The sequence below is a fragment of the Podospora pseudocomata genome (genome assembly GCF_035222375.1).
Source record: "Podospora pseudocomata strain CBS 415.72m chromosome 1 map unlocalized CBS415.72m_1, whole genome shotgun sequence".
Taxonomy (NCBI): domain Eukaryota; kingdom Fungi; phylum Ascomycota; class Sordariomycetes; order Sordariales; family Podosporaceae; genus Podospora; species Podospora pseudocomata.
The window spans coordinates 4,943,314-4,964,871 of NW_026946363.1; the positions used below are offsets into that span (position 1 = coordinate 4,943,314).

General features: G+C 52.6%; 6 protein-coding genes across 6 annotated transcripts; 3 read left to right on the forward strand and 3 right to left on the reverse strand.

Annotated features, from left to right (window-relative positions):
• Window positions 1-329: 329 nt before the first annotated feature.
• On the reverse strand, window positions 330-3,701 carry QC762_117120 (uncharacterized protein). The gene is made up of 3 exons (XM_062886136.1): window positions 3,343-3,701; window positions 3,036-3,265; window positions 330-2,968 (listed from the first exon to the last, which is right to left on the reverse strand). Exons 2-3 carry the CDS (start codon window positions 3,258-3,260, stop codon window positions 1,013-1,015), a joined length of 2,181 nt encoding a protein of 726 aa, XP_062749188.1. The 5' UTR covers window positions 3,261-3,265; window positions 3,343-3,701; the 3' UTR covers window positions 330-1,012.
• Window positions 3,702-4,508: 807 nt separating this feature from the next.
• ALO1 (D-arabinono-1,4-lactone oxidase) lies at window positions 4,509-6,541 on the forward strand (the record flags this gene model as incomplete). Its single annotated transcript, XM_062886137.1, has 2 exons — window positions 4,509-4,607; window positions 4,829-6,541. 2 exons carry the CDS (start codon window positions 4,509-4,511, stop codon window positions 6,539-6,541), a joined length of 1,812 nt encoding a protein of 603 aa, XP_062749189.1.
• Window positions 6,542-7,276: 735 nt separating this feature from the next.
• QC762_117140 (uncharacterized protein) lies at window positions 7,277-10,065 on the forward strand (the record flags this gene model as incomplete). The annotated part of the gene is made up of 2 exons (XM_062886138.1): window positions 7,277-7,310; window positions 7,373-10,065. The coding sequence occupies 2 exons, from the start codon at window positions 7,277-7,279 to the stop codon at window positions 10,063-10,065; spliced, it is 2,727 nt and encodes a 908-aa protein (XP_062749190.1).
• Window positions 10,066-11,224: 1,159 nt separating this feature from the next.
• Window positions 11,225-11,743, reverse strand: QC762_117150 (uncharacterized protein; the record flags this gene model as incomplete). The annotated part of the gene is made up of 1 exon (XM_062886139.1): window positions 11,225-11,743. One exon carries the CDS (start codon window positions 11,741-11,743, stop codon window positions 11,225-11,227), a length of 519 nt encoding a protein of 172 aa, XP_062749191.1.
• A 1,112-nt stretch (window positions 11,744-12,855) lies between these two features.
• QC762_117160 (uncharacterized protein) lies at window positions 12,856-16,109 on the forward strand. Its single transcript, XM_062886140.1, has 2 exons — window positions 12,856-14,624; window positions 14,681-16,109. The coding sequence occupies exons 1-2, from the start codon at window positions 14,413-14,415 to the stop codon at window positions 15,777-15,779; spliced, it is 1,311 nt and encodes a 436-aa protein (XP_062749192.1). The 5' UTR covers window positions 12,856-14,412; the 3' UTR covers window positions 15,780-16,109.
• Window positions 16,110-16,121: 12 nt separating this feature from the next.
• On the reverse strand, window positions 16,122-20,075 carry QC762_0016760 (uncharacterized protein). The gene is made up of 3 exons (XM_062883036.1): window positions 20,024-20,075; window positions 19,788-19,944; window positions 16,122-19,720 (listed from the first exon to the last, which is right to left on the reverse strand). Exons 2-3 carry the CDS (start codon window positions 19,883-19,885, stop codon window positions 19,372-19,374), a joined length of 447 nt encoding a protein of 148 aa, XP_062749193.1. The 5' UTR covers window positions 19,886-19,944; window positions 20,024-20,075; the 3' UTR covers window positions 16,122-19,371.
• Between the last annotated feature and the right edge of the window lie 1,483 nt (window positions 20,076-21,558).

Consider the following 21,558-nt stretch of genomic DNA (forward strand, 5'->3'; position numbering starts at 1 on the left):
ATTCAAGAGGCGGGCTTGCTTGATTTTGTACATGTAATGGGGGGAAACAAAAAGGTACATATACTTTCCTCTATACATTTTTCACACACTAGATATCCGTACACGACACATGATTGTTCAACCTCTTCCTTCTCCTCTTCAAACGGTGGGGAGTACTACATAGATAAACAAATTAATTCAAAAACAAGTCAAATACCCCTTGCTTTCTACTAACAAGTTGTTTGCTAGTCAGATGATCGGCCATGCAACCAACATAACGCACCACATTCATAACGACACAATTGAGACTCAAATCTCACAAGGCAAAATCTGTCAGCTCACCCTATCTACCATGATCGCTGCCAGAGTGATCTGGTCTAACACCAATGACAGTTCCTAGTAATTTAGCAAAAAGTTCTCCCCAGAAATCCCTCAGGCTTCTCACCCAAGTGCACAGAAAAAAGGTTGTCCGACTTCCATGGCTGGAAAACCTTCCTCCAACCCTTCTGCCAACCACACAACAATTCCCATTTTACAAAACATTCGTTCGTTCCTTGCAAATGCGTAGTTACAACTTCAGAAATCCAACCTAGTAATTCTTGTGCGAGATGCTGACAGCACGAGCCCAAAAGTCATCGGCGGAGGCGAGTCTGAGCGCCGCATCTTCGGAGGCCGTATTCTGGGGACCACGAAAGTGTTGGCCTGGGGCGCGGAGGCGGGATCAGTCTCAACCTTTGGCTCTCCTGAGGTGTCCTCCAGCTGGTCCCTAATCGCTCTCTGGGGGGACTTCTGTACGGAAGAGAGAGTTGTCGGCTGGACAGGAGATCTGGGAGGTGTCGGGTTGTTAACTGCCAGTGCTTCAACAGTCGTAGACCTGGCAGGCTGGACGACACTGGGAGGAGGTGGGCCAGGAGAAAGGATAGCGGACAAACGACTGTCAGCAGACGCATCCATCCGTGAGAGAGCAATCTTCATGGCGTCCTGGAGGATCTGCGCAAAGACTTCCTTGACCTCATCAGGTTTGGTAAGCACCTTATCTGCTACCTTCTTGGACAATTGCCGTGTAGCCTGAAAACGGCGTGTCCGGGGTGTATGACGATGGGGCCTTTGTCGACACAGGCTCCGAAGCTGACGCCATGGTAGGCTCGACAACAGTGGTGACAGGAGACTTGCGCACCGGGGATCTGGGAGTCTGAAATTCGGGAGCCGGAGTCGGGGCGGGAGGCTGGTGAATGCTGATCAGGGGTTTGTGATGCTGAAAAGCTGGCTCAATAACAGTCTTCTCCTTTTCCTTGTTAAATTTGGCTTCGTTGAGGAGAGCCTGTTGCAACGCAAACTCATCAGCGCGCTCCTCAGCTGGAAACACCACACCGTCACGTCCGACATTGACCTGCGCCTGCTGAATTGGATAAACCGGGGATTGGTTCTGTTTCTCAAACCAAAGAGATGGCGGTTCCTCAACCTTGGCCACTTCCTTACCCTTGCCCTTGTCGACATAGACCGGAGCAACTGGGCTCGGGAAAAAGACCTCGAGGGACGGGCTGCTGGTATCAATCGCCCCCAGGATTTCCATGTTACGACTATCGCCGAAACCAATGGCGGCAAGCCAGCGAGAGCTGGCCTTGAGGACGTCTTTGTCTTGCAGAAGCAAGCCGAGTTGCAAATCCTTGACTTGGGTAATAAAGTCCGTAACACTGCTGTTGACGAAAATTTTCACGTTGGCAGTATCGGTGCCATCGTTCGCAAACTTCATGGCAATGCAAGCCGAGAGCCAGCGCGATGCACGCAAGAATCGCACAACTTTGTAGTCATGTCGTCTCTCTCTAGGACGAACGGCGACTTGATCAAACAGGTTGTGCGCTTCGCCAAACGCCGCAGCATGCCTCTTGTAAAAGGCGTCATCCTGATCGTAGCCGTCGTTCCAGTAACGGCACTTCAGATTGCCAGGCATCGGTAGATGCAGTGCCTTGGCAACACAGTGAGCCAGTTTCATGGAGGAGGCTCGATAATCAAGTGCATCGAAAACTTGCTTGAAGTGGTCATCGTCAGGGTTGGGGTGCTCCGTGAAGCCGCGGTACAGCTCCTGCGTCATTCCGGCTGTCTTCTTGTTCCAGTCGCCGGGACAGGTGCTGAGCTCAATGTCAATGAGGTAGCACAAGTGAAAGAGCTGCGAGCTGCGTTCTCCTCCGAACGCTTCTCCGAAAAACTCCACGCGCCGGACAGCCTCGTAAAGAGGGCGATTCATGAACCTCGGGCCCCAGTCTTTCAGTGGCACACCGATTCTGGGGGCGAGAATCTCCCAAGGGTCGGGCCCATTCACCACGGCTGTGTGGCGGTTAGCGAAAGGCGAGAATCCATGCTCCAAGATTTCGTGAACTCGGCCCTGGAGGTGATGTAGAAAGTTCTTCTGTTCCACGGTGGGAGAAAGCGGCATGAGGTCGTCATACCGTGCGATGTCTTGATGCTCTCGGGCTAACAGAGGCGACTGACGACTGGTAAAGACTTTTATGAATGTGTCCGCAAAAGCTCCTCCCGAAGATCTCGCAATCAACTCCATGGCTTTGGTGGCGGAACATCTCGACGGCCCCATGAGACTAGGCCGGCAGTTCCAACCCCCAGTAAACGCAGAAGGGGTCAACAAGGTGACGGGAAGATTGGGGTTTCCCGTGGCTTCCGCGATAGTTCTACAGATTTCTTCTGTAGTCAAGAATTTCTTCTCGCCGAAGTCAATGCAAATATCATGCTCGGGGGTGACAGGCGTGAACATGAAAATAACCAAGGGGACGTTCTTGGAGGCAGCAGACTTGGCACTGTCGCCAATCTGCGTGAGAAGAACGTTGAGAAATCCGGCATTGTCGGCTGGAACAGTGGTAATATGATCACCGTTGGGGCCAAAGATTTTTCTGCGCATAGGGCTCCCAGGACCTGCATCCAGTTTGGTGGAAACATTCTCAAGGAAGCAGTGCAAATCGAGAGAGCTCAGCCAAGTCTGTTTTGGACATATCAGTACTCGACACTAGTCGTCGAATCATCAGAAGCAAATGTCATCAACGTACATGATCACTTGGACGACCAAGACCGTAGCAGCCGACTTTATAGGCAAGAAAGTCGGCAACTATCCAGCCGTATTTGTCAGCTTTGGCGTAATTGTCGGCAATACCGCAGACGCCGAGAATCTCGGTGTTTTTGCTGATGGGGAAGTCGGGAGGCGCATGGAGAATGAGCTGAACCTCGGACATGGCCGCCAATGGGTCGATCACGTAAGGGCCCAAGGATCCCATCTCGCCTGATAATAGTTTCAGTCACGTTATCTGAAGCAGAAAGTCGGATGGAAGCCGAAATGAACGGAAATATACGGTTTACAATTGACTGGCTCTTGGCCGTCAACTCTAAAACAGTAGAGGTCGCAGAATGCGATGGGAAGAGAGAAAGAAGGGGTTTTTTCGAGAGAGGATGGTGCCCACCAATGGTAGGTTGACTGCTTGGGTTCTCTCTGCCAAGTGTCTGGATCAGGGAGAAGGGAATGTGAATCGATTTTGCAGTTGGAGCAGGTGGCACTGTCCTGAATTGTGGCAGTGGGAAGTGGAAGGGAGAAGGCGGGGCGAGGAAGAGAAGAAGGTCAGTGGAGAGAGTGGAAGCAGAGAGTAGAAGAGGGAAGGAGCTGGGGACTGAAGTCGCAAAGCAGCTGAGGGTTGTAGTGGGAGTAAGAAGGCAGGTGCAACCAGGGTGGTTTTCACCTTGACGACGACAATATCAGCGGGGTTATTTTTGACAGGACTTCGGGAAGGTACGGGAGCAGGGCAAGCCGTTCATTATGGCAGGTACCTTGGAGGACAGGCAGGCACAGAGTTTGTTTGCAACATACCTAACCTTAACCTAAAGTGCACAAGAAAACCTTCATCATGGAGTTACCTAGAACTTGCCAAGTTGTTTGCACATGTTAAGCATGGAAACACGCCACAAGGCTAACATAGTTCAATGACAACAAACGAGAGCTGCGGTCCGCACATACACAATTTCATCTACAGCGGCAGCATGCGTCAAGCATCCATCAGATACTGACATTGACGGACACTGACAAGTAGACTCAGACCTCGATGTCCAGGACATAAGCTTTTTCCAATCCTGATACCTGTGTCCATCTGGTCAAACTTCGTTCTTATTACAAAAGATCAAGAGAGTCTTCAATCTGGTCTGAAACGGGCGGAAAGAAAGAAAGATGCCCAGCATTGAAGACGGAATGCACTCCAAGGTCGTTCACTTGTTCACTGTATTCAAAGTCATTCACACATGGGTTAAGTTGTTGGTCGATAGATTGCATATTGTGACGGAACTCACAGATACTCAAAAACACCGGCTTGGGCACTAGACTCTATGAATGACCGACTTACTAAGCCTCGATCTCAATCCTTATACTATGTTCTCTCCGAAATCCTCTTCGATAATTGTAGTCTAGAACTTCGGATGTCTTTCCGAGACACAAGGGAAGTTCGGGACTGGTCCCGATCGACAGACCCTGGATCGCCAAGATGAATCTAACTGATAATCACCCTCCAATCAAAGGTCACAAAAGCAGTGGCGTTATCGACTGGGTCTTGGCAAGTGGAGGGGAGCAACGACCTCGCATCGTCTGGTGAAATGATAGAATTCAGAAACATCATTGCGTCTTATTATATCTCGCACACCTCAGGGTTAACTTCCTGTAAGAGGGTATAGTTTGTGGTTCTAGTAACTATACTGGGAAGACGGAGAACATTGCTTCGTTTAGTCCCGCATTTTCTCATCCTCCAGATTCCCCACAGTCACCCCGCATTACGCTCTCTGAGCTCCGAGCTTACGACTATCAAAGGAAGTCTTGTCATTGAGCTCAGTGAGACATTCTCACCACCGAGCCTCCCCAATGGCGTCTCCAACCGAGGACCTCTCCCACATCCCCCTGGAAACCCGATCCATCATCACCACCGAATCCTCAGATGGCATCCCCTTCCCCGCCTCCCCCATCCCTCACACCCACCGCACCTGGGCTCGGACCTTCAGCTCTCGCCCTGAAGTCTACCTCCAGCCTTCCACCCTCCCTCAAATAACCAAAATCACCAACCTTGCTCGCCGCTGCCGTCGCCGTCTGGTTGTTGTCGGATCCGGGCACTCCCCTTCGAACCTCACATGCACCTCCTCTTGGATGGTCAACCTGGACAAATACTCTCGTGTCCTCTCGATTGACCCCACCACCGGCATTTGTGTGCTCCAATCCGGCATCAGACTATGGCAGCTCAGCGAGGCCCTCAACAAGGAAGGCCTCGCCCTCCCCAGCATGGGAAGCATCAACGAGCAGTCCATCGCCGGCGCCATCTCTACTGGTACTCACGGCAGCTCCCTCAAGCACGGCCTGATTTCCGAAGGAGTGGAATCCCTCAAGATTGTCCTCGCCAACGGTGAAGAAGTCTTCTGCTCACCAACAGAGAGATCGGATCTCTTCCGCGCTGCCTTGCTCAGCTTGGGAGCCATCGGCATCGTCACCGAGGTGACATTCAGAGCAGTCAAGGCGTTCAGTTTGGCATGGGAACAATCGATTGACTCCGACAGCAAGCTGTTTGCCGAGTGGGAGTCCAAACTTTGGAAACAATCCGAGTTTGTCAGGGTGTGGTGGTTCCCCTACATGAGAAGGGCGGTAGTTTGGAAGGCGGACAAGGTGGATGAGAATGATTTGGACACGGGGGTGGTGAAGAACTATGATCCGCCGACGAGCTTTCAGGACAGCAAGATTGGGTATTTTGTCTACCACAACTTGCTGGCGTTGGCGAGGTGGTTCCCTAGGATTACTCCGTGGGTGGAGTGGTTTGTGTTTGGGCTGCAGTATGGGTTTGGGAATGGGGAAACGACAACTACGCGGGCGGTGCAGCCGAGTTACAAGGCTTTCTTGTTGAACTGTCTGTACAGTCAGTTTGTGAATGAGTGGGCTATTCCGCTTGCGAAGGGACCGGAGGCGCTGCAGAGATTGGCGGCTTGGTTGCATAGACTACAGCCCGGGGATGAGGGGTATGTTGAGCATAAGATTCCTTTCAGTGCGGAGGGTCTCTGGGTGCACAGTCCGGTTGAGGTCAGGGTCAGCGATACCACTGTCAAGACCAGCGGCGAAAGGGGAAACAGGCCTTGGTTGGATATCACTCCTGAGGATGGACCGGCGTTGTATCTCAACGCGACGATGTACCGACCTTACCATAAGGACCCAAGTTACAATGCGACGGAAAGGTACTACGAGGCTTTCGAGTGGTTGATGAGAGATCTGGGCGGAAAGCCACATTGGGCAAAGACATTTGCTGTCACGCCGGACGAGTTTGCGAGCAAGCAGTGGTATGGTGAGAATTTCCACCAGTTCAGGAAGGTGAGAGATGAGGTCGACCCTCTGGGCATGTTCGTTGGACCATGGCAGCGCAAGTTCTTGCTGGGAGAGCCGGCGGAGGAGAAGGATAGGCTTGCTTTGGAAGAAGTTGGGTTTGAGCAGAAGCCTGCGAAGGAGGGTGGTTATGTTGTGACGGGGCACCAAAATGTGGTTGTCGCATGAGTGTTTGTGTTAGAGGCAGATAACACGGAGTTTGGCTCGCTGCATTAAATGACGTAGTCGCTGGAGCTTCAATCGACATCTCAAAGAAATCGTGGTCTCTTCTTCAAAAGTGAAGCTATCCCAGTGTTCGAGGCACAGTTTCCCGGTTTAGAGATCTCCGGCTGCGGGTCGCCCCGCCTACCGCACGGACCACAGGTTATGCTTGGCGTGCCCCGCGTCAAAACGTTCACTTGGTCAACGGCCATGATCTCATCCGTCAAAACAGATTTCCAAATTGGATTACACGGGATGAAACACGGCGTAACACAGACGGTGTCTAAGTTCGGAAGAAAAAGATCACGGCGCTAGGGAGCTGGTTAGTTAGCTGCAGTCTAGACAGGTGATCGCAACAAGCCTCATTTACCAGCTCTTGACGAATATGCAGGGCGTCGTCGTTTGATGGGGAAAAGTGGTGGCTGGTGTTCCCGTCGCCCAACCACCAGCTCCCACGCCATTCTCTTGGCTCTCCCAGGGACAAGCCCAACCTCTCCAGAAAACAACATGAAGCACGGCAGTCCCTGGTTTCCTGCGTTTTTCTTTCTTGTGCATCTTGCATGATGACATGACGCGCCTCTTCCCTCCTTTCCATCCTGTTTTCGCATCCATCACGATCCAATTGGCCGTGTCACCTGTGGGTTTCTGTTTCTGAGCGAGAAGCGCCCCATTCTTGTTTGCGCTCCGATTCGCAGAAGAGACATGAGCTTCCAGAACAACAAGCAGCAGCAGCCTCGTGTGTACACCGACAAACCCCACCACCCTCGATTGGATTGCCTTGCTCACGGCCAATTTTAGGAACACATCTGCAGTACAATCTTGCACAGCAACAACATCCAAGATCACACTCGAATTCTTCTTCCGAAGTCACACCTCCACAGCGGGACGAGGGGCATGCAGCATCTGCCTCTCATCCCAGCTCCCTCCCACCACCACCACCACCACCACAAACACAAACACAATTCTCTCACTTCCCAGCCCGGCCTACATCGACAACCACCTATTCGGAGCCGGATTACGGAGCGGACCAAATTCACAACCCTCCCTCTGTCGCGCGCGCACATGGACAGCCCGTCATAGTAGAGGGACCTTATCTTCGTGGGACAAACATGGCTTCACCGCCAGGATATCAGCAGCCCGACTGGGAGCCTGCCTTCAACGCCAGGATGTTGACAGATTTCAGAGAGGACCTTGCCCGAATGGACGGAGTCATAACACCAGGAGTAGACGACACTCCATATATTCACCAAGCCATTGAAGCACTCACTCGCCGTGATCGCGATACTGGTTATTCCGCAAATGAGTCTTCGAGCAGTGACAGCGCACAGGCTGGACCGTCGATATATCCGAACCAACCAGACCGACAGGTTTACCAACACCCTCAGCAAACGCCACGACCTATCTCCACGGGACCAATTCAGGAGGGGGATGAAGTGCTGCAACCACCTAATCCACAATTTTCGAAACCAAATCCAGCCGCTTCCGCCGACTCGCTTGCCGAAAGTTTGCTCAAAGGTGCTAGGAAACCTGCGCAGCCTCATGAATGGAGACCAGTGGAGAGGGAGGAGATTCTCAACAGGACTGGGGAATGGAAGACCCAGGGAGTACCGCCACTTACCTTTAGGCCATGGCCATTACGAGCACCCGCTTTGTTTGGGTTCATGGCCACATGTGTGCTGATGATCGCGGCTCTTGCCTTTGGTGCTGTTTGGTCACATCAAAAACAGGGGTTAGTTGGTTGGGACGACATCGTGGGCGGCCGGTATTTCGTCTTTAGGATCCTCCCGCAACTAGTCGGGGCTGTCTTCCTGCTCTATGCGCAGTTCATCATCACAACCATCTTCCGGATCCTACCGTTTGTGCGGTTGGCTTCTCACGACCCCCAGGTCCGTGATGGTGCGGTATACCAGAGACTCTACCCTTCGTTTCTCTGGCCGAAGTTTGTCGGACCGTGGAATGTCTGGGTGCCGATCTTTGTTACTTGGCTGATGAACTTTACCATCCCGCTTCAGAGCTCGCTTTTTACGGTTATTCTTGCGGAAGAGGGGGAGGAGAGACAGTGGGTTTGGGCCACATGTCAAGGTGTGGCTTGGGCCTTGGTAGGGTTATACCTGTTGTTGCTCATTTCAACAATCATCGTCTGGAGATTCTGGGCAACTACCGAAAAGACCGGTCTGATTTGGGACCCTCGATCTCTGGCCGATTACATCGCCATCGTCTCCGAAACCAACACCGCGACCGACTATCGCGGTACTCAACTCGCCCGCGGAATAGAGGGCATCCGCTTCGCCCTCCGCCGCCGTGCTCACGATAGGCTAGGGTACTGGACCTGGAAAGATGGTCGCCCGGGTTTCTGGCATACTCTTGGGAGCCCCATGGATAACGAGTCCAACCTCCTTCCCTTTCCGGATGTCACCAGCGGTCAAAGAATGGAGAAACAACCATTCAACAACCAAAGCCCCCTAATCGAAAACCCCGATCACCATCCCGACCTCGAAGCCTCGGACCCGAACGCCACAATCCGACACAGATACCTCCCCTGGTCATTGCGAACAAGCCAACTCCTCTGGTTCATCATCGCGAGCGTTATCCTCCTTGCCGCCCTCTTTGTCGTCTCCTTCCTCCCATCAACTCGTATAAGCAAGGGCTTCACCCCCGGATTGCGCGCCGACCCCCAACCAGGCGCGTTCTCCGCCGCGGATTTCCTCTACGCGTTTGTCCCCTCCCTGTTGGGGATGATGCTGTTCCTCAGCTTCCAGCACATAACCACCCACTTCCTCATCCTCACGCCCTGGGCGGCACTATCTTCCCCCGGCGGTTGCCGAGCGGAAGAGGGACTCCTAGTCGACTACCCAGCCTGCCTCCCCCTCGAATCCAGCTTCAAAGCCCTGAGGAACAAGCATTTCCGCGCGGCGTTTCTGTCGTTCAGCTCAACTTTGTTTCTGGCGATCCCGGTCCTGGCAGGGGGGATGTTTATGGCCTTGACGAAACTATCCAGAACGAGAAGGGAAGAAGACGGGGTGGTGGTCGAGGACTGGGAGCAAGAGGTGAGGATGTATGCTAACATGCCTGCTTATACTCTTTTGCTGGCGGTGCTGGGGCTGTATCTCGTGGCGTTGGTGAGTCTTGTGCCAAAGAGGAAGGAGGTGGGGATGCCGCATGGGGTTGGGTGTCTGGCGGAGGTGGTGGGGTATCTTGTGAACAACGAGTTGAGGGAGGAGCTGGCTTTCAAGAGGTGTGTCAACAAGGAGGAGCTTCTGGAACGGATGGGGGCGGGGGGGAGGGGGAATGGGGGGATTGATATGAGTCCGAGGTGGTATTTCGGGTTTGGGGGGGAGGGGGTGGCGGGTGTGCCGCTTATTGGGGGGGAGCAGCAGCAAAATGGGGAGATGGAGAGTGAGCTTGGGATTAGGAGGTTGAGGAGGTTTACTGAGAAGAGGAGGGTTAGGAAGAGCATGATTAGGAGGGGGAATGATGGGTTGTCTTTGTGAGGTGGGGGTTGGCTTTTGGGATTGTTTGGAGTTTTGGGAGGATACCACGGTTGATACATTTTTTTTTTTTGGAACATTTGCGAAGCATGGCGAATGTGAAAGGGGAGGGGGGAAAAATACTCGAAAATTGTTAGATACCAGGAAGATGGAAGGGTATAATGTCTGAATGTTGGTCAATGTATGAGAATGGAATGGAATGGAATGGAATGGCGATGGGATGTGTTATGAATAATGTACGGAAATGGGTGGGCATAGTTGGGAGGGAGATTCTTTGTCACATACTACTTACTACTTACTCTTGTTAGACACGCCAAAAAACAAAAAAACAAAAGACAGAGCCGAATAAATGGTAGATACCTCTCTGATGAATTGGTCTTTGCATTTGGCTGGTGTGCATTAAATCAGAAGTCTGCAGATCCCACGAGCTGGCTGGGTGAGTTATCCTCCAATATCAACGAGAATTGCTAGCTCCATGACCTTGGTGAGGAGGTGAATAGGCCGGTTCGACGAATCAGGATGGGCACGCATGAGCTTTTCAAAAACGTATGATACTTTGATTTGCTAAACATTTACCATGCCCAGCGGTAAGATCCATGTAAGGCGTCATGATATAACCCTTCCACCACGCCAACTTCTTTTCAGACATTAACAACAAAAACGTGGTAATAATACCAATCAGCCGTGAGGCCTGTCCTGTCATATTCCCTTCTCCCACCTATACCGATTCGCCCCCTCTTTCCATTTGCCGTGAGGCATCCTTGTCCGTCTTTTTGAATTAAATGAGTTTTGTAAGCTCAAGATTATGGGTTGATCAACCCATTAGCATAAAAGTGATTGCTGCAGCCCATCCCCTTTTACACCATGCAAGGGGTATAATATGCAGCCTTATGTGCTTTTTGGGGGGGGGGGTGTATCATCACCTTGCTGCCTGTCTCCCTTCCGACCGCCATATGTTTGGAAATGATGCTGGTACTGTTTGTCCCCCCATCACTCCCAAAGATGTGATAAAACGTAGTATGTTGATGAATATGTAAACAAGCCGTGTGCTCTCAAGAGTGAGCCTGAGTTGTTATCCTTGTCCTGCGATTGGCCGCGTGACCCGAGTATTCCTATTTTTAATCCAATCCATGGCGAAGCGGCGGAACCACCTCCACTATTATCATGTCCGATGTCGATGTGACCGATGCCCACGATCCCGTCTCGACGACCCACCGCCGCCTGACCGCTCCAGCTCACGCTCCAACTCCTCAGCACGCCGGCGATAGTCCCTAACAATATCCCGGATGTGTCTGATGCGGTCAAAGTCCAGCTCGAGCTCGTCTATCTGCGCCATGATGTCGTGGTAGCGCGCAATCTCGGCATCGGCATTGTCGATGAGCTGACCACTCTGGTCATAGACGCTCAGAGTTACTATTTGCGATTGTTCCATCAGGTACTCGAGCCGCTGCTGAATATGCTGCATGACTCGGTCAAAATGTCGGCCCAGCGCGGACAGAGACGAGCTGTCAATCATGAGTAGCCCCTGCGAAGACGCCCTGCTCGCGGCGCGGGAGGACGAGGACCCAGCTGCCGCTACTGCCTGCTGTCCATGTCGAAGGATTTGAATCTCGTCTTCTGTCAGCCCTAGTTGCGTGTCGGGTACGGCATTCGTGGGCGGTTGTTGCGACGACGACGACATGGCGGCTGAGGCGAGTTTGAGGGATTGGCGACTGGTTGATTCTTCCTGCTGCTCCAGTTGTGCCGCAGCAGTTCCCAGCACCGTCCCAGATACTCCCTCGCGCTTTTGTCTTGTTGTACGGAGAGGAACTCCCTTCCCGGCTGGCCTTGTTCAGCAACCGGCGCTTTTCCGGAGCTTCAGAATTTCCCAGAGGACGGTGCAATTTGTACACCAACCGTCCTGCCGCACACAACAGTGTGCCGACGGTGCACTGCTTGACCCAGGAATTCACAATGTGCAGCAACCTTATCGTCTCTGGGGTTCGATATGTGTCACGGCTGCGGGAGGTATGAGCTGCGGGGTACTGAAGGTGTCGTCGATACTGGACGAGCCAAAGTATGTAGACGGCAACGAGCAGAGGGCGTATACACTGCACCGGCCGGTAGCTTGAGCGTCGGCGACGTTTTCAGCGCGCACGGCATCATCGTATCGATCCGTTACTGTTCCGGTGCCATAACAGCTAGCGTTGAGGGCGCTGGGTGCGGCAGTCGAGGAGGTTTCGTCGAAAGGATCTAGCCGAAGTCGAGGCAGGCTACGAGCTGTTGCGGCACAAGGAGGGGTGGTGTCGTGGGAGCAGTGACTGTGTAAGATGCAGGCGAGACCGAGCCGGCGGGACCAGATTCCCGGTGATCTTGCTACGTCGGAGTGATACACGATCTTCGAAGCTGCCCGTGCGGGTGGTCGTCTCGTTCATGTACTGCGTTGCGCCAGACGTGAGCTTGATGGCGAGCTGAGGGTTACAGGAAAACCCGTGTGTACGTCTGTCAAGGGATTGTCGTCGGCGAGTGCTGTGCAATTGCTATGGGGAGATGTCGGCCGGTTCGTCAGGGGCGTCGAGGAACATGAGCTGTTGGAGTGGGAAATCAGCCAAGTTGTATCGAAGAAGTGGCAGCAAAGTGAAATAAATGGTCCCGGCATCCCCAATTCCTCGGCAGCGCATCAGCTGATAAGAGCTACTTTGATCCAACACCGGGCTTGAAATTGAGCCGAAAAAGAGATCCTGTAGCGCAAGCAATAAATATATACCGCAAGCAGCCGAGTGATCTCCAGGAAATCACGGGAGCCCATCAATATGATAAGTGAAGAGGGGGTCACAAAGATGTGAGACCTGCCGATAATACGTACGAGGTGGAGATCAACCGCGGGGGAATATCTTGTGGCCCCGGCAACCTCAAATCGGGGTAGCTATCGTGGAACGGTGATGGCTGACTGTGTCGCCGTTCATCAACGTGTCTGCCGCGCCAACTGTGACAACAGGAAACCACGAGGATACGGTCAGGAATCGAGGAAGAAGCATTTTGCTTAAGTCGGCGACCCCAGGATTTGTGCTGTCATCTCCAGCGCCAGCTCTTGGCGTGGCGGTCCTTGTCGATGCGTCCGAGCTTTGGCGTTTACAGGGGTTTCGGTCGCACATCAGTTGTATTGAAGCAAGACACCAAAGCCTCCCGTTTCAAGACCGAGCTGTACATCTCATGAGGGACCAGCGTGTCAGAAATATATCTCACAAATGAGATCCGAGTAAGCAATATTCCAACAGCGAATGCTCAGTCAGAGGCATCAGATCAGGTCGACCCACCAGGAGCTTGCCGTGTAAGTGCGCCAAGGCTCCATCACCACCAAACATGAAGAATCTCCATCATCATCTCATGAAGCAGATCCGGAGCAGCGGCAGTGGCGCGTGAGGTGCATGAACCTTGATAGCAGATGCCAATCTCAAATTGCGAATCAAAAGAATAGGATCTGCGAAACTGCCGTAACCTGGCGCAGCTTCTTGTCCTCTGGAAGCTGCAATTGAGAGCCAATGGCTTATCAGACCCACAGAAGAACCCCTGGTCTGTCACTTCAGCCTCACAACACTCCCAGACGACTACATAAGGGCGACATTGTATAGATGTCTAACGTTATGCTCGACGGATACGGGTTGCCCTGAAATAGATGCCTTACCGAATTGCCAGAAAGCTACCTATCAAGATGTCAAGCAGCCAAAATACCCTGGGTGAGAGCATGAGAGGGGTATGGACGGCCCAGCACGACATATGACGCCTCAATGATATACAAACTAACCGATAGCTGACTGAGCAGCTATCGAGAGATGTTCCGAATAACGCAAGACGACAATCGTCAAGTCGACCTGGACAATCGAGATTCCTCATAACTCGGGGCTGGATGCTAGAGAAAGCAGTACGGAGCAGCCTCCTCCGAGGTCGAGTGGGAGAATAGAAATCTCGTCAGTTCCCCGCCACAGGCCGCTGCAGCACAAACCCAGATAGTGACTCTTTACGCCTCTTGAAGCTGAAGACTGGTCATGATAATGTCCAATGCAGCCCCCAAGGCAAGCGAGTCACCCACTTGGCCGAGATGAGCTTGGCAGGGGGCAGAATGCAGTGTCACTTCAACTGCAGATTCAACGGCGATGGTAACCAAAGATGAACAATTAGCCTGCATATCGGCCTCGACCTCCCGTGTTCCCCGTCTTCACCTCTGGGCGGACCATTACTTCCATCAATGGGGACCGGTTCACGGTGAGCCCACCGTGGGCTGCTCAAGTATAAACATGGGCCTTCTTCCCGGCTTTACTCACGCTCAGTTCTTCAAGCTCAGGTTGATCGTTACCCGAGCTCACCCTCAGAATGTTGTCCTTGTCAAAACTGGCCGTCCTGGGCCTGGGACTCATCTCACAAGCTTCCGCCGTGATCCTACAAAACGGCCAAGTCAGAGAGACCAACTTCCCCAACACCCGCCTGGACAGCTTTTCTCCCTCTTCCTACAGGACATATCCCGCAAACGCGAGTGAGATCTCCTATAAGGGACGCTGGGACTCCAAATATGTCTCCTGGTGGTCGTAAGTTTTCCCATCCACCCCCCATCTCAGCTCATTGTTTCTAACCCTCTCCTCAGAGCCCCCGGCATCAAATTCGGCTACACCGGCCAGACCGTCGCCATCACCTTCGGCAACTTGACCACCGACCGCGTCCTCGTCGGCTACCGAATCGGCGGCCTCGACTGGATCTTCACCAACATCACCGCGGGCGCCACCCACCTCCTTGTCTCCCCAGAGACCCCCGGCTCCTCCCTCACCGGCCCCATCAACCCCTGGACCTTTGAACTCCGAGTCTCCAACTGGGCGTACGGCATCCAAATCGACTCCGTCCACGTCGCCAAAGGAGAGAAACTGATCAAAATCCCCGACCATGGCCGCCGCATCGAAGTCATCGGCGACAGCCTCTCCGCGGGCATGTACACCACCTACGAGGGCCTCACCAGCTGGGCCTACGGTCTTGGGGCTGGTTTAGGAAACACCGAGTACTCCGTCACCGGGTACCCGGGCATTTGCGCCGCAGATCAAGACTGCTGGGGCAACCCCCGAGGGCAAGTCCATCAGTGGTTTTACACCTCCGACACCAGCTGGAGAGCCTCCCAAATCTGGGGAGACAACCCTGAGCCATGGGACTTTTCCAAGCAACCCGCCGCTGACATCGTCGTGATAAACATCGGCACCAACGACCACAACCAACACAACAACGTCTCTACCGAGGCGTACATCGACGCGCTGGGTAAGATCATCCAGGGTGTCCACGGCAAGTGGCCCAAAGCACAAGTCATCGTCATGTCCCTTTGGCTAGGGTTCTACCAGCAGGGGAATACCTACCTCCCCAACGCGCCGGAGGGCTGGGTGAAAGAAATCCAGGACTTGGTGAAGTACTTCAACTCGGACAAGTACCTCAGCCAGCCGGTGATCTATGACGGGGTGACGAAGAAGAGCACCAAGTTGAGGGTGAAGAGGAAGGAGAGCCCGTTTGTGCACTGGTTCAATACCAAGGGGATCTTGCAGCATAATGATATTGGGCCGCAGTGGCATCCGACTGATGTGGGGGCTATCAAGGTTGCTAGTCACTTGCAGCAGTTTATCAGGATCAAGTTTGGGTGGGAGTTGGAGGCTACGGGGCCGGAGGTGTGGCATGAGACGCTTTATTGGAATGATGAGAGTGGTTATTAGGGGGGTAGAGGTGTTCTGTTCTGTGCATAAGGTTAGGTATGAGATTGCGAGACTGGAAATATATGAAATATATGTTTGGGACAGCTCGCAAGATTGAAAAGTGCCTGTATCCTGCGTTGTGTGTGTTTAGAAGCTCCTACAAACAACACACGGCCGTTTGGATACTGCTTCCTGGCTTGTTGTTGTTGTATGAACAGTCTCCGTAGGTACCTCACGCAAAAAAAAAAAAAAAGCAAAAAAAAAAATACCATCTCAGCACAACCAAAGCACTTGTCATTCTGATGCGAAGACCATAGGGGGCTTACAAGTTTTGGAAGACAAGAAAGTTCTTACTAGACAGATGATATCAAAGTTCTGCCCCTTTGAGTGTCAGTGTCAAGCTTTTTGAGCTTGATACACAAAACCCGAGCTAAGCCACAGTCCATACTCCTCAGATAAGCCGAGACATGATGCCTTGCATCACCCGCAAAAGCTCAGTCTATCTGATTTCACCTCATGATGTTTGTTTGCTACTTTGAAACGCTTCACATCCCACGACCGTGGTGTCCGAAGACGGTGCGAGACGATCCTCCAGCGTCACTGTGGAACATGAAGTATATGTAGCAAACAAAATCCCAAAATCCTCCCATCCAGCCTGTCGGGTCTGTGTTTCCTATTCAAGACCGAAACCGGTTTCCCGGGAAGGTTGTCGTGGTGTTCTGGAAGGGTCTGCGGTCTGGACTGAAGCGGAACCGGCAACATCACTTTGATACGATACGTAACTTGTTGGCCTCGGCGTTTAACCTCCTCCCTATGGTAGATGATGATGATGGCGAATCTAGACCACAGGTGTGTTTTGATCCATCATACACCCCCTCGTGATTCAGAACAAGCCTAGGAACGAACTAACCAGCTTCAGGGGTTGCCCGTTTAGACTAGGGCCGCCCTGTGTCTCGATACACTGCCGCGGTTGAAGACCCGGCCATAGTTCGCATGAAAAGTCTTCCGCGGTCCAGCCTCATCAATGCGCGCATAACGCGGTTGTTGACTATTACCTCCTCGCAGGATGCAGCTTTGCATGGAATTCTGTCCTTCTCCTCGAGCTGGCCGGCCAAGCTGAAGCAACAATGGTGAAGCGGCCACATCCAGCATCGTGGCCGCCAGTAGGTCCAGACGTTCTCGTGTTGTAAAGTAGATATACCTTCATCAGCCCCCGTTGGAGGAAAGGTCTCGCCTCCAAGGTCCAGCCTCGTCGCCCAAGCTGATGAACCGATCTATCTTTATCAGCTTCACCATCTCCATACCTACCTCCGAGGTATGTCCGGACGACCTGAATGGCTGAGCCGGTCTGAACAACAAGTTCATCCCGTGACGACAAGGGATCCCGCGTTGTCCTGAACCATCACCGTTGAACCGAGAGCTCAAGTGAGGGCCCTCGGAGACCCGGTAGGCCCAGCCTCATTGTTACAGCCGAGCTGCATCACAGCATCCTCCCTGTAGCAGACACAATCCACCACATGCACGTGGAAGTTGAAGAAAAACGTTGAGATGTTCACGCAAGAAGCCGCATCACCAGGTTCGCCGCTGTCGAGATCACACGAAAAAAAAAAAAGCATGGACCAGGCTCACATACCAAACCAAAGAGCTAAGCCTTCGGGTGATTGCCGTGATTTTCCAACAGGCAGGTCGATCGATTCCCGGCCGCCTGTTAGAGCGGTGGATCTGGCTGTAACCCAGACCACCTCATCCCATCATCGAATCTTTCTTGTCAAGGCCTGCTCCATGTTCAGAATTGCGCAAGATATCCCCGAATCCGGCATCATACGAGAAACATGGTTTGCTAGTAGTTTGCAAGTGTCTTCGGCACTTGGGGCTCTGCTTTCTCTTCTCCACAGAGCACAAAGAAAGTTTTGCCTCTCCAGATTCACAAAAGTCTCGAGTTCGATAGACCCTCGATAGTTTTGCCATATCCATCGGAAATATTTGCTCCATCGCATGCTGAAAAAAAATCCACTGACTCGCGAAGCTTCTCAAACCCGACGCGATTTCCCCCCCTCTCTTCAACATAGCGGTTCCACTCGCTGAAAACTGAATTTTTTGTTGGCCTTTTGGGGACTGTAGTCTCTTCGCCTTTCGCTCCAATTCATCATGTTTTTTTTGTTAATTTTTATTAACTCACCTTCCCATTACGGACTGACGGATTGTTTCCATAGTTTCCACACCCCAAGACAAACGTGATCGACGAACTCTGTTCCACTGTCCCATTCTCGGTATCGGTTCGGGGTCTGCTCGGGGATGCATGGATAGGGATTGTTTACTCTCTGGATTTCATGATGGGTTTTCCCCCCTCTGTGTCTGGGCCGATGATGAATAGCGGTGAGTTGTTCGCCTTTTGCAAAACCGCTTTGTCATGTTACTCCCCATCCCGCGGGAAAAGGTTTCATCCAGCCCCAAAAGACCGTTGGACCGTTGAAAGCCGGCAGGGATGGCCCATAGCTGATGATACACCTGCTCCGCATGTTCACCGCATTGCAAAAATGCTACCGTGTCTTGCATCGAGGTCGTCTTGTCGCTACTGTGGTAAGGTCGCAACCATCAGCCCCTTCTGTCCTGCCTTCCTCTGGTAGCGTTGCGATGTGATGTTTGGTGATGTTTTGGTTCGCCTGGTTGAACCAACCAAGCGTGTCTCGCCAATTCGGGATCTGGCCGAACCGTGTGTCAAAAAGGGGTTGCGCGCCTGTGTTTGAAACACAGAGGCTTGTCCACACTCGGCCCCCAAATCACCCGGCACTTTCAAGCCTTCGCCGTTCTGATTCCCCAAGATAGGCAACCCGACGCGCTGGCCAAGGGTTTGTTCAATAACAACAGCCGACAAGAAGCGAGGCTGAAATTTTATTGTTGATGAAGCTGCAGCCTCGCGCCAACCTCGCTGTATTCGTATGTGATCAGGCGAGAAGAAGCAAGGCGGCTCGTCTTGTCATAGCCCTAGGGACTCCTTCCCGGCCGCCACGAAAGATGATCATCGTCCCACTGTTCGTTTTGGCGTCGCCCGTTCCCGCACAAGGGGTTCGTCACACACGGGATTGCGGATGCGGAGTTCGTGATGGGTGTTCACCCCATTGTCTCATCCCACGAGCCTCCTCTTCATCATCAGCGTCATATACCGCTGCGGCTGATGCAGGTAAGCAAGCCCAAGACAGGTTGAGAAACCATTCCTCTGAGACATGCATACAGTCGAGATGAAAGTTCTCGAGAGGTGAACGAAGTCCCGGCAGCTGGGTAACGGGTCACGGCTTAGCGATTGCTTAGCGTCATGATCTTCATCCGCCTCAGCCGCCATGCAGAAGCACGGGGCACAGATCACCACCAACCACCACTAACAAGAAGCCCATTGTTTCAGCCATTCCTACCGCGGCTTATCAATATTTTGCTCACAGAGGTGCCCGGGGCGTGTGTCCATCACCGAATAAATCGAGCTAGCAGTTAGCAGCGGCAGCGGCAGGAAGGGACGGGCTGATCGAGATCAGATCATCTGATGATGGTTCTCGGGGAATGCCTGTGTGAAGGATTCGCCTACCCCGAGCCAGTATCTTGACTCTTTTCAGCTTGTCCGTTATGAGGATAGGCCTGCCACTCCGAGGAGAACCTCGCTGTTGACGAGGGGCTTCGTTATTGCCGGCGGTGAAGGCGAGACTGGGACAACGATGAGTGGGCTGATTGAGGGGATCGCAACGTTGCGTATCCCGCAGAGACCGGCGCTCTTGGCAGTGTTGGTGGATAGGATGTCCCAACCAGGCGAAAAGTCGTGCTCAGCAGAAAGAAGCCCAGGGTCACCGGTGAGGGACCGGTCAAGAGATCTTGCATCATGGAAGGCAACCTTCAGGAACGCCAACCTGAAGCCCTCGACTACTTCCAAGATTTGGGCAATGATGCCGTGGAGAGAGGTGATGTATCGCAGAAAACTAAAATGGGGTCAGTGTCGATCCTGTGGTCGGTTGAAACAGTCAAACCACCTTGGGGAACCCTTACACTGCAGCTGCCATTTGCTTCTTTCCTGTGGTCTCCCGTCCTGCAATGCATGGTCGTGTGGCACATGGCACAGCCATCACCACAGCGCACTTGCGCATGGAACTTGCCAAAGGGCAAAAAGGGTCGTGGATCGTGTGGTGTATCCTGCACCGTGGCGCTGGATAATTGTGTCTCACTTTAGCATCTAGTCCAAGGCCAAATACTGGCAGCGGATATCTGCACAATGCTGTGCTCACCTTCTTCATTCTTTTCCGCCCACCCTTCGCGATGTCCTCCACCAACGGAAAGCCTTCAGCAGCGACAACTTGACGCTTTCCTCCTAGTGCCATATCTAATATAAGCAAGGCTGTGATCCTCGATCTGTCAATCTTGAGTGCCCCGAGTGATCTTCATGATCTGGTCCCCGTTCAATCGCATAATCCGCACAGACGAGCTACTTTCCCCTTCGGTACTACCTCCCCAGCTGCTGATTCGCCGATTGTCTCACCTTACCTCATCCAGCCGGCGCGGTCCGACACAACCCACTCCGCTGGGAAAATGACATCAACCACACACCAACCAGAACAGCACAGACCACCAACCGCGCCACACCCTCACATCCGGTGCTGTTGCTGATCATCATCGGAAATCTTGCTTTGCTTCTTCTTTTCTCGCGTGAGAATGCCACATTCGAGAAGTTCTTCCAAAAGTTCCATCCACCACGACCTTTCTCATCTTGGCAGACGTGCAGTAAACGTGGTGATCGACAACACCCTCAACTTTGTCGCTCCCTCCAAAAAATGTGATGGATGACCTCTGACTCGCCCAATCCACACGCACGAACCACCACGACTTGCGTCCAGAAGCACGCTAGAACAAATCACCCCCCAACCAACTTCTGCATTACTGGTCCCTGAAGATGGGATGGGCAAAAAGAAAAAAACCTTGGACGAAAGACCTCGTCTCCACATGGCTCCACGGACATTGCAAGGAACATTGGCAACTGCAGATCTTTCGCACTCGGGTAGCTTTCCTTTCCACTGACGAACGAACCTGCTGTCGTCACTTTTCTTCTAGCCTTCTCCCGTTCCTTGGGATCGGAACAGACGAACTGGTCTCTGATAATTTCTTTTTTATATTGGCAAAAATGGCATAAACCCAACTACAAACCATGTGGCTGGTTCATGTCACCTGGTTACACAATGCATTGTAGTCAGTGTACCGTCAAAGTAACACCGCTGCCAGAGCACTGACCCCCACCACAAAAGCCAAATGTTTTGTTTGCATAAACGGCATTTCCACACCCCCCAATGCACCACCTCATACCTACCTTACACCACTGCAAGATTCGCTGTCATGGCTGCTGACCCGCCTTCAAGACTGAAGATCCCATCATCTATTGCCATGCCCTATTCCTATTCAGTGCCCTATCTCCGTCCCCATGCTCACCAATTGATTTCTGCATTACAAAGACCGGGCCGGCTCGCCCGCTGTTGTGTTTTTCTCTCTGCCCGCCAGTGCCGGCCGAAACCTGCCAAAAATTGCCTTTTACCCCTTGTCATCAATCATCATGTCAGTGAGACAACCCCCCTCCGAACGCAGATCCAAGTGGAGTTTAAACCCATTATCCCATCTTCAACCCAAGCGGTGCCAAGGGACCCTGCAGAATAGAACATCATCAAAAGTAGTGTAGGGAATAAAGCGGCAAATGCAATTGAGGCAAATAGCACCCGCCCAAAAACCCCATCCAACTCAGACAAACCCGACCATTCTCGCGAAGAGTTGAATTATC